The sequence below is a fragment of the Xiphophorus hellerii genome, chromosome 3, assembly GCF_003331165.1.
Source record: "Xiphophorus hellerii strain 12219 chromosome 3, Xiphophorus_hellerii-4.1, whole genome shotgun sequence".
Taxonomy (NCBI): Eukaryota; Metazoa; Chordata; class Actinopteri; order Cyprinodontiformes; family Poeciliidae; genus Xiphophorus; species Xiphophorus hellerii.
In genome coordinates this window covers 12,368,891-12,380,947 of record NC_045674.1, presented here as the reverse complement: position 1 = coordinate 12,380,947, position 12,057 = coordinate 12,368,891, and the positions used below count along the sequence as shown (strand labels likewise).

At 40.5% G+C, this 12,057-nt stretch overlaps 1 protein-coding gene across 2 annotated transcripts in view; it reads left to right on the top strand.

The window, feature by feature from the left end:
* The window catches only part of si:ch73-22o12.1 (nectin-2), a 117,820-nt gene that overhangs the window by 45,657 nt on the left and 60,106 nt on the right, over positions 1-12,057 (top strand). For both annotated transcript variants that reach the window (XM_032554760.1, XM_032554752.1), the window contains exons 4-6: positions 3,881-4,174; positions 4,360-4,477; positions 5,636-5,784. In XM_032554760.1, coding sequence (XP_032410651.1) covers positions 3,881-4,174; positions 4,360-4,477; positions 5,636-5,784 — 561 coding nt within the window. The remainder of the gene's footprint in view (positions 1-3,880; positions 4,175-4,359; positions 4,478-5,635; positions 5,785-12,057) is intronic.

Genomic DNA, 12,057 nt, shown 5'->3' with positions numbered 1-12,057 from the left:
CCACTTGTGTCTGAGTGTAGGCGACACTTCGTTGACCAATGTGGCTAACAAATGAGCAATTTATGAATTTCTTTAGGGGCATCTCAATAAAACTGAACATCATCAATGTTCAGTTACTTAATTAGTTAAATTTTAAAAAGTAAAACTCAAATTGTGTAGCTCTATTACACACAGAAATACATTTCTAAAGTTTATTTCAGTGAATTTCTTTCTGAAATTTAGAATATTCCATTAGACAATACAGGAAAGTTGTTAAGGTTTGTACAGAGACTGTGGAGTGGAAGTCACACGAGGTCATTGCTAAAGAAGCTCACTGTTCAGATTGCCATCTCTGAACTCATCAATAGAAAAATTGATTGGAAGGAAAAAATGTGTTAGAAACAGCTTCACAACTCCAAAGGAAAACTGAAGCTGTGAGAGGACAGTGAAGCAAAGCCTGTTCAAATCTGAAAGTAAGATTTGGACTGCAGCTGATTCAGAGTTTCAAGTCAACAAACCCAACGATTGTTAGTCCTTCTGTAAGGCCGTTCTTTAACCAGAGAGGACATCTAGAGGGCCTGGGCTAAGAGGAAAAACAAGCTGTTACTTTTATTTAAACTAAACAACTGAATTGCTGTTTAGTTTGAATAAAAGTAAAATTTTGCATTTAAGTTCTAAATCAAGGTCTCAGAGGGGAAGAGACTCATAATCATTCTCCTCCGCTGATGAAGAAAGGAATAATAATATCATCTGCTGATGTTCACTGTCCAGAGTCAGAGCAGCTGCATCTTAACCAACCTCATGATTACTTCTGGCAGCTTTTCAGCAGGACTTTCAAAACTACCAATAACTGCATTAATGACCATCAGAGACTAGGCTTGATTACATGACCTGAACCCAACAGAGGATCTATGGAGAATTGTCAAGAGGAAGACGAGACTCCAGACCCAACGAGGCAGATGAGGAACCCGGGCCTCCATTGGACCTCAACAGAACCCCGTTCTGATCACTGTCATGCCACTTTTTGTTGATGCAGGTTGTGATTCGTGCAAAGCTTGGATGTAGGTGTATGGAGATTTCTTTTTGTGCAACTCAGCAGAGACGTTAAAAACCACAAAATTCTGATCTAATGTTATTCGATCTAGTTGACAGATGACGAATTTCAATTATTTTTTTGAGGATTATACTAAAGAACTAAATTTTTCATAGGTAATGATCAGTCTAATATATAATGCTTTTCACAGTTGGTGTTTCCCTCCTTCCTGAGTTCCTTTTTTTTTGCATGTTTGTCACACTTGTAAGTTGTAACCATGTAGCTTTTTTGTTCCTCCAATAATGAACTGTGCCATCATTTAAAAACTCAATTTTGTTTTTATTTGCGTTGATTTTGACTGATGCTCTGAAACGCTGACGTGTGACAAACCTGCAAACAAAAACCAGGAATGGAAGAAACAAATTTTCGCACCTGTGTGTCTCGCTGTAAGTTTGAATCACATATGAAAACAAAATGAGAAGATATTTTAATTTAAGATGTAAATGTATATTAACACAAGGAACTTAACGTCTAGTTTTTAGTCTAGAGTAGTTTAATGGAAATCTCTGTTCTCAACAAGTGTTATTGACGGTTTTGTCTAAATGAATATGAGCTGGTATCTGCAGCATATTAACAGGGCCTGCTCCCAGTTTATCAGCCAACTATGTCAACACAGAGTTGGGAAATTGTCTGATGTTTACCTCTGCTGTTTTTTCTGTCTGGTGCTGTTTTCTCTTTGAAACTCTACGGTGAAATAAGGCTGACACGTTTCAAAGTAAAACCAAAAGCTTGAAACCGCAACACTGTTTCTATGCTTTCATGGTGTCAGCTTTAATCCGACTGTGCTGTACAAGGTGATGATCAACACCTCACACTGCGGCTGATGCCTTTTTGTGGGAGCTGTTAGATCGCAGCTGCGTCTGAAAATGTGCAGCAGCAACAACAAATTGGGTTAATTGGCAAAAGTTATTCACATGTTTGCAGTAAATAAATGAAATAACAGGTTGTTTTTTTTATCCAAATTGAACTCTAAATCCCACTTTTAATATCATTGATAGTCTGAGAAATTTTTACCCTGTGTAAAACATCCAGAGGTTTCTGATTTTAATGTTTGTTTTTTTTTGGTAATCCCCTTAAAATAATCCATAGATCTACCAATTGAGTAAATCAATGGCTAAATTAAAGCTTATCCCAAAAATTGTTAGTATTTGGGATGAGTTTGTGCAACTCTTCAACTTTTAGAGTTGAAGAGTTGCAATATGAAAAGAGAAATTGTAACTTTGATTCAAACCCTTAATTTTTGGACCATTAGGATTAATGTGGGCAAAAATGTTGATAAAAGTAGATGAAAAGAACCATTTGGACCCATAGAGGATTATATTGCTTAATACATCTAACATTACAAGTTAAATAGAGCTTAAAATTAAATGGAGAATGACTGTTTTAATATCCCTTGCGGTATGGACCAGAGTCATTCCAGCATTTTCTTTGGTATTTTATAAAAACACTTACATTTTAGGAGCAGTGTGATGAATATTTATAAGATTTTTTTAAAACTTTGGTTTACCTTGATACAGATATTGGCTCATTCTTGTGCTGAATGTCTCAGTTGGTAAAAATCCAGACAGCTCCCACTGTTATGCAGTAATAGAACAAATTAATGTTTTTTATGTTAAAGATGTAATTTAAAATTATATAAACGCATACTATCAGTATAACGTTTATTTGTAAAGTTAAAAGCTCAAGGTAGAAATGCGTGACTTCATCCTAGTTAAATTTGAGCTGATAAATCTGTTGCCTGAATCTCATTTATTTTATTTTTATTTAATAGTCAATGAATGAAGATATTGTTCTGTGCAGAGTAACCCAGTCAAAGATGATCTGTGCTACTTCACAGGTTTTTGGTTTGAGTTTTTACAACTTTCACACACCATCAACACATTGATTAGTGAAGGTAAAATCTAAAAGAAGTTGGCCAGCTGTCCTCAGTTTATTTTACTTTTCTTGCCAAAAGTGTTCAGTCATTTCAGTTTTCCAGACTCGCTGAATCTGAGCCAAAGGAAAGTGAAGCATTTATTTTTTTTATATTATTTTTTTTGTGCAATGTGGTCACCCATCTGGTTATAGTTAGAGCATACTTACCTAGGGGACAAATGCAAGGCATCTTGTGCTGCTCTTTAATTCAAACACAGATTTTAAAAGGATTTAACATCAGAGCCTTATTGCTGTTATAAGAGGCATCAGACAAATAGTTTTATTCTTCTTAATGTAAGACAGGCGAGGCTCAGCACCCAGCGGCTCGGCGGCCCCTCACCTCGCCAACTCGCCGATCGTCTGTGCTTTCCCTCAGGCGGCGTATTGATCTGGCTGCTTGTCATGCCTGCTGTCAGTTCCTGTCTTCCTGCTCTCCTCTGATCCCGCAAAGCTATCAGAGAGGGCAAATGAGAAGGGAGGCGGTGCAGAGGGAGAAATGACTGACATCATGTCGTCATTTAGAAACGGTGTATGGAAATGCAGCGGGCCAGACGGGGACGTGGCTTATCAGCGTTGGGTGATGGGGTGTAGAGAGGAAGTAGATGAAGGCATGAGGCAGGATCGGCGAGTTTAGCAGGCTTGCCTGTAATTGTTTGTCAATGAAATCTCAGGAGAGAGAAAAAAAGATTAACTGGACAGAGAGGGTTTGATTGGGGTTGGGAGGGCAGAGGATGTTTGCTTTTGTCAGCCAGACTGACTTAAATTGTTTATCAGTAAAAGATAATTGCTCACATTATCATTTCCCTCAGCTGTCTTATTTTCTGTTTATCTCTCAGTACATCCATTAATCCTCTTTCTTTTTTCCTCCTCCCTGTGCATCTTTTCTTCCACCAGCCAAGCCCTTGAACTCCGCCACCGCCGTAACGGTGAACGCCGGTACTCAGCCGGTCGTGGTGGCCCGCTGCGAGTCCAAAGATGGCCGCCCGGCAGCAAAGATCCAATGGTTGACCACAGCTAAAGGCAACTGGACAGAAAAATCTCAAACGGGCGCCGACAACACGGTGACGGTGACGAGCGAGTACCGCCTGGCGCCGACGGCCATGGACAACGCGAAGGACCTCACCTGTCTGGTGACACACAGGACCCAGCTCAAAGACGAGAGCCTCCCACTGAAGCTAGCCATTCAGTGTAAGACCACCTCACCCCCACCCCACACACACACACACACACCGAGGGACCCTGCTCTCATGATTTCCCCTGGCGCTCACACTAATGTGATGGGCTTTGAACATTTCAAACCTCACAGTGAATAATTAAACTTATTTCCCTTCCTTCTCCAATTTCCCTCCTGTCATTCACTTGTCCTGCGCCAGACCCCCCTGTGGTTGAAATTGAGGGATATGACAACAATTGGTACGTGGGCCGTACAAACGTGGGGCTCCTCTGCAAGGCTAACGCAAACCCCATTCCTCTCTCTGTGGAGTGGAAAACGTGAGTATTGGGTCATTATGGAGGCTTTATCGTTCTGTCTTTCTGCCGTTTAAAGGCGTCCTTTCCTCCACTTGTAGTTTATTCTTCAGTCTGCAAGTGTTTTAGAACTGTAATCAAAGTTTTTATTATTGACTCTGAAAAACAGTGAAATGACTGAGTTATAATAGGATTTGTGGCAAGATTGAATTCTTCCACAAACGCAGCACGACGACTGTGCACAACGTCTTGTTTTCCTTAATTATTGGCCATCTTATGTAAAGCTGTAGGAACTACTAAACTAATATAGAGGAAATAAATCTGGACATTTTAAGCTTGAATATTAAAATTTTTTCTTATTTTTAATAACTGTCTTACTATAAAAGTTAGACGCTGAATTCTTTCACATAGAAATGGATCATCAATTCAACTGCTGCCCTGAATCAAACTATTTTCATCCTTATGAGCTTTAAAATCTGGACTTTTTCTGATCAGTGAAACCTTTAAGGCTTGCCAGCTTGTGATAACCACACAAAATCTGGTCAGATAGAGATACTGGGTAAAGAAGGCTTTATGTTTGCTATTTTGGTATCTGTAAAAATCAAGCTAGAGAAGCACAGAGATATAAGTGGCTGTTTAAAAATAAACAAATTGAGACTTATGTTTTTGGTTCTTTCATGCTGCAAAGGAGTGAGAGAGAGAGTGAAACTTAAAGCAGATAACAGGAAGGCTGAATGAATTACAGAAAGTCATTACACGCGTGTTTTTACGCCACTCCTGCTAATGGTATTTCTAAAGAACAGCAGCATTTAAGATTGGTTTTCTTTTCCTTTCTGTTTCATACATTGTAGTTATTTAAAGAAACTGAGCCAAGTTGACACTGGTTGGTGAAAGATTTACAAAATTCTGGTTGGTTCATCTCCAGTTCAACAATTGTAGGAGCTGGAGAAAACTATAGTGATTATAATTCTAAATGTGACTTCTTCTTCCCCATATTTAATAGTGGATTTAATTTTTAGGAGAGCTGGACACCGACTGGTTATTCTCTGCCAATCAAGATTAGTGGAATTTGTTGAGACTGGACAATGCAGCACATTCTGCTCATATATAAATTTTCATTTCTGCCTCTCCTCACTGCTTTTTTCTTTTCTTTCCTACATTGATTTGCTCGTTTCCCCACAGAATGACAGGAGAGATGCCAGATACCGTGCAGATCAAAGAAAATGAGCTCAAGGTGTTGAAAGTGGACAGTTCTGTCAACACCACCTTCGTGTGCGAGGTCAAGAACAGCATCGGGGCCACCAGGGAGCAGGTCACGATCAACGTCAGAGGTGAGCTGCATCCTGACTTAAGCAAGCTGCGCTTTAGTTTAACTCGCACAATTGGTGCATAAATCTTTTTAGTTTGATTTAAAATGTGAGCGCCACATGTGTGCATTCGTCACTGGAAATGATTAATTGAAGTGTCCTTTTCATGCACTTCCCTGCTACGTAATGAATTGGCATCACAAATCCACTCATCTGCTGCTCTAAATAGATTAAAAGCAGTGCTTGGTGTAATTTGCACGAGCTGCAAATGTCCATACATGCTGATGAATTGTACATATTTAACGCATCAATAAAGCTTTGAGAATTCCAGCGGAGTAAAAGCAAAATGCACTGCCGGCTGTTCATTCATTACGTAAACTTACCTCAGGCTTGTGTATGAAAATATTTATATCCTGAAAACTGATGAGCTGGAACCAACTGCTCTTTCATCACACAAACCACACATTTCCCCATTTTTTATGCTCTTATTGCTTCCCCAGGGATACACCTTGTTTTCATCACATGCCACATAAACACTGCAGACACCCACACACACATTTTCTCTGTGCTGAGGTTGATCTTGGGTGTTTAGTGTAAGGTTAGTGGGTCCAGCTGCTCTGTCCTTGGTGTGTGTGTCTGAGGGGATGTAAATGCTGAGTCAGTGTGTGCATCCTTTTGGATTCTTTCCTTCAACATCGTGCCTCTCTTTTTCTGCTTTCTGTTAGGAGTGCGTGCCACTTTTTCCACAGCTCTTTGCATGCTGTCGATACTTTTTATTCCAAGTTTTTATTCTGCAACAGTGTTCAAGGTCCTCTGTTTTTTTTGTGCATCTAGAGGCAATATTGCATATTTTTTTTATTTCTTTGGCCTCCATTTTTTTTCTGATCTATTGTGCTTTCTTTTTTTTTTCAACCGAGGCCTCTCTTTACCCTGAAGCCATTCTTACACTTTATGACTTCTCAGAAGTACTTACATGCATTAATGTAAATGGAGGACCCAAAGCAAAGGAAATGAGCAGTAATTACACTTTAGACTACAAAACTGTGAGTGGTGTATTTGATTTGAATAGATGTAGATTTTATAAGCTCGTATGAAACCTGCTACTGGTGTTAATGATGCATCCATCTCACGAGTCGATGCAGGATTTTAGGTTCACAAAAACACAAGAGTAGTGGTGTTTTTGAGAAAACTGGAGTTTTTTTTTTTTACAAACGTATTAAAGGTTTTGCGTTTAAATCTTATTCTAGTTCACATTTGACTTTTAAAAAAAGTTGTAGTTCTTCTTTTTTTATCCTGAGACGATTCTATTGGCAAAAAACATCCTTTTGAGCAAGATGGAATATCCTTAAATTTAAGCTTATCAAAAAAATATTCTATTTTGAAATTGATTTTGATCAATATCAATTATTGCCATTATCACTGAAAATATGTTAACTAGTTGATCTGTGGTATTGTTTCTAACTTCTCTTTGTTTGCAAGTGATAAAAATGTTCTAAGATTTTTAGGTTTGCAGTGTGAACAGTTGTTTCTCTATTCAGTGAAAACATTAACGGATCCTCTGGTTGCGTCTCCATGTGATTTAATGCTACTATTTTTAGTCTTTAGAAATACAATTGAAGTGCTTGGAGTGCAGACGTAGTCCTTCTGATGATGGGTGGGTTATACTTCTAGAGCTGTTTGCAACTGGAGACAAAAAGATGATAAAATGCAATTGGTTGCTTCTTAAAAATGGTTTGGTTAAAATTTTAAATCTTTTTGTCCAATCCCTCTCCAGACTCATTAAAAAACTGTGAAGCAGCTCTTAGTGCCAAAGAGGAGTGGATGCTAACTGATGGCTAAATAATGGTTAGCCATATTCTCACAGTTCTAACAAATCATTTGTGTCTCTTCTTTCACTCTCATCGTTAATTTTGCTACAAAGTAGTTAAAATGCTTCCAGATAAATTATTGCTTGGCACTGGAAGACTATTATTCTTTAATGCGTCTGTTGGCGAATGTTGTCAGCTAGCCTGATGAGTAATTTTTATTAGCCAACTCGGTCAATATGGCGTAGCAACTCAAGAGGTACTTCCATTCTTACTTCAATTTTTGAGTCATAAAACTACTAAATGGGTACAACAAGTAAATCTTCAAAGCCCTAACCTTCATATTAGAGTGACTGATATAACTTCACCAGATGAAGATTCCTCTTCGAAATGAAGAATTTTAACTTAATTTTAAGACATTTTGCTAGAAAAAAAACATAGTTTGAAAAAAGAGATTTTTGCGTATTTGTTTGAATTTAATATCTCAGAAGTTTTTAAAAACTATGACATGGAGGAGCACGTTTTATCACGTTTCTCTTACTTTATGTGCCAAGAACTAAAACAGATTTTGTGTTTCTGGTATTATGACCCAGCTGGTTCAGCTGTAGCAAAACACATTTAGATATGGACTTCAAAAAATAATTGAGATTTTTGTGGAGCAAAATGAGCAACAAAACAAGCAGGCAGCCTCATGGCATCTGGCATAGCTCAGGCCAAAGCAGGTGGATCAGGCAAGAGTCGGACAAAAGACCCCCAGAACCAGAGCAGCTGGCAACAGTGGGGTAACGATGGTTAACTGGGAACCTGCAGACATTAACTGGAGCTTCAGTCTGACAGTCGAACCTTTTTCTCAACAGAGCAAAAGAGGACAGTGGTTGATATTTAGACCAGTGCCGAGGTAGATAAGATCGATTGAGAAGATGGATTTCACATGCATCAGTTGATCACTGATCTCTCAAAAATTAAGGAAATTGGGGCAGATTTATTGTCTGGCCAATTTATCGATGCACTCCTATTAAATTTCAATGAAAAATATAAAGTCAAGAAGTTAATGACTTGGAGAAAAGCTAAACTATGTTAAAGTAAAAACGTCTAGCTGCAATATTGAGCCTCACACTGCTTTAGTCATTATTAACTCATCCTTTAAAATTTTACATACATGTCAACATTGCTGCCATTTAAAATCAGAAATTATCATTTCTGATTTGAATCCCACAGTTAAGTGTATTTTGAGAAATTAAGAAGATATTAAAGTGGGAATAAAATCGAATGCTGGAATATGTTTTGAAAAACAGACTTCACTTTGTCAAGCGATATCAGCCCGTTAAATTTTGCAAGATCTGGTAATACCCGTTGAGTTGCACATGTTTTTGTGTGGGCACTCTTATTTGTGAAAATCATCCATCTATGCAGACATGCATTCATGCGAGGAAGAGCCTCTGATGGTGTTTCTGTGCTTTGAAGTAAAAATGTCTAAAATGATGTCAGTAAGACTGGAAAAGAGGCCACAGAGTCCCTGCCCCCCCGCTCTGTTCTTCAAGAGTTCAGCAGGACCTTTCAGCAGAGTTCATCCCTGCATTTCACCTCATACAATATGCATCTCCTTCCACTCTTCTGTGGTATGATTGCACTTAATATGAAGTTATTTTCTGCTGACATAGGAGTAAACTGTGTCTATAATGGAGGAGAAAGTGCATGTTTTCTGCTGGCTACATCTTAAAAGCCACCCAGGCTCTTTATGCTCTAATTTTTAGCTTTTTTCACCCTCTTCATATTTTGCTTGTTCATTATGGTTATCCCTCTCTCTACTTCCCCATCTTTGAGGTCTCTTGGCTTTTTATGGTGCCACAGTATGCGTCAGTAAACCCCTGGGGGCCACTTTCTACTGCTACATGCAGTAGTAGTGTAGCTGGCCTTTTTAGCACAAAGGATTTTTTCCATCTCCTGCTGTGTTTTAAAAGTGAGGAAGACTGGAAGATCCCACGAACAGGTGGAGGAAGATGGAGAGACTTGATTTCAGACTACAAAGCCAGGGAGTGTGCGCCGAGATAAATCAGTGCCAGCATGCACTCCTTAGTCTGAGAGGGTAAAGACATGAGGGACGGAGGGAGCGGGAGCAATGCTGACAGCATTTAAAACTCCTGTGGGAATCTTGTGCCACTGCGTCCAATGTGCACAGCCATTGGCCTCCGCTGTGGCTCAGCGTAGTGTGTGTTTCTGTCACTCTTCAAGCCTCTCAGAGCGGATCAGTCACCCTTTGCTGCTTCAGCTCTTCACCGCTTTTCTTCTCAACTCCACCATTCGTTCCTCTTCTGCTCTCTTTCATCCCGCAATTATTTTACTTTTTTGCGTTCTCATTCTTTTCGACCTCTTACTCTCTCCATTATCATGTTTGGTCGCATGTTGAACTTCCCACAAATCGCTCATCCATCCATCCAATCGGGTCCTTCCTCCTTCCCGCCGTCCTGCTCCAGTGTTACTCATTTCCAGAGGAGGAGGAGGATAAGATGCGAGCTAAATCTGCCAGCAGTTAAGAGGTGACTAAGGCGAGCAGCAAATGTCAGAGTGAAGTATGATTGTGGGAAGAGGAACCTATGGTGGAGAGAGATGACTTCAGATGGGGGTGTGATTCAGACCTGCAGAGACTAATGTGGATCTTTGTAGACAAACAGGGCTAAGAGGGGCCGACAGGCGTGAAATGGTCAGCACCTGCTACATGGCAGGTCCCCCGCTCCTTGTGTTTTTAATTTTTTTTTACCCCACAGCTGCATGACACACAAAAACATGAATCCACTCCACTCTGTGACTCTGCGTTACTCGAGTCCTCTGCCCTCAGCCGTGCCCTGCGTACACAAGGCAAAAAGAGGGATGGATGTCCTCTCTTCTCCTTGCCTCTCCTCCTCTCATTTTTGATCCTGTTGCTTAGTCATATGCAAACATACCCTCTTCTCCTCTTTCTTTCCCTTTTATCTTTCCCTCGTCATCTCCTTGGCTCCACTTGGCTCTCTTTGTTGCATCTTTCATCTTCTTGCTCAGCGTACGCTCTCTCCCACTTCTCTCATTCTCAGGTTGTCTTTCAGCCTCCGCCTGCATGCTTGCTGATCTCTCCGCTCGGAGAGGATGCTCTTACCCCCCCCCCCCCCCCCCCCCCCCCCCCCCCCTCCAGCGTTCTTCTCCTCCTCCACTGCCCATGCAATCTCCTTCTCCTCTCCAGCTTAACTCTTAAATAGCAGCAGCTCTTCCTTAATCACAGCTTAGTAGTCTCCATTTCTCCTTCCATCCCTCCATTCTGGGTTTCTCTCAGGGGGACTCTTGTGAGGCTATAACCTAGATTCCCTCCATCTTATTTCGTCAGTCCCAGAAGAAAGTGGGGGCCGCTCAGCTGTACCTCCAAAAAAAAAAAAAGTTAAATGTTCTGGATTGAATCTCCCATGTGGTCAGCGCAGCTCCCCAGTTTGGCGGAAAAGAGATTTCCTTTCAATCCGGTGCAATCTCTCCCATTTTCTGACTCATCTGAGGAGACAGTTCAAGGGCAAAGGGGCTTGGCTGTTTTTCCTCCACTGGGTGAGGGGTTTTTCCTGTGCACGCGCATCTGCCTGCGTCTGTCAAGCCATGCGAGAAACGGCCAGAGCTCAGGTCTGTAGGAGCCAAGTCTCCCCCTCCAGCCTGCGACTGGCCCCCTTCCCGACACTAATTAGCGCACACATGCACAAACGGTGGCGCTCCAAACCAACACACAACCCCGTTCGATAACTTCAAGCTCTGCTTTACGTGAAGTCCAGCCCAACATCAGATCACCGCAGACCGTAATGGTGTGGGAGGACTAGCGAGGCTGCGACCACGTCTGTATTTGTGAGGCTGCAGTGAATTTTTACTTGCGCTCCGTCTCCCTCATTACTCTCGCTCATTTGAAGCGTGCAGTCCTCTTGGACGAGACTTCACAAGAAGCAGGCTGTGTTTTGGCATCCACAATATGCTTTCTGTGTTTGGGGCGGGGGTAAGGAATTACTTGCTGTAGTGTAGAGGTGGCAAAATTATTATATTTTTAATCATTTTTTACTGTCACATAAGAAACGGCAGCTTATTACAGTTTATTTTTGTCGAAATGAAAAGGCTTTAAGCCCAAATACCATTTCTGAACAAACTTTTAATCAGTTTATGCTATTTTCCCCAACTCAACATGTACAATAGAAATATACTAATGATATGAAGTACACTCAGCTCCTTAGCTGGATTCATCTAAAAAGGAAATGCATTCATGAAAGTGATTTTGGGGCCTTTGTATCATATTTTTTTATTATTTTCTTCCCTGCCTTAAGGCACAGCCTTCGACATAGCTGGCGGAAAAGAACATGGATATAGAAATTGATTTTTTTTTTCTTGTGTAAGGTTGGTATATAAGGCAGTTCAAAGTAGAACAACTTTTTAGACTTTTGCAGTAAATTGGTGTAAAACCTTTAGTCAAAGCCGTGTGACTCTTGGTAGTGTAAGA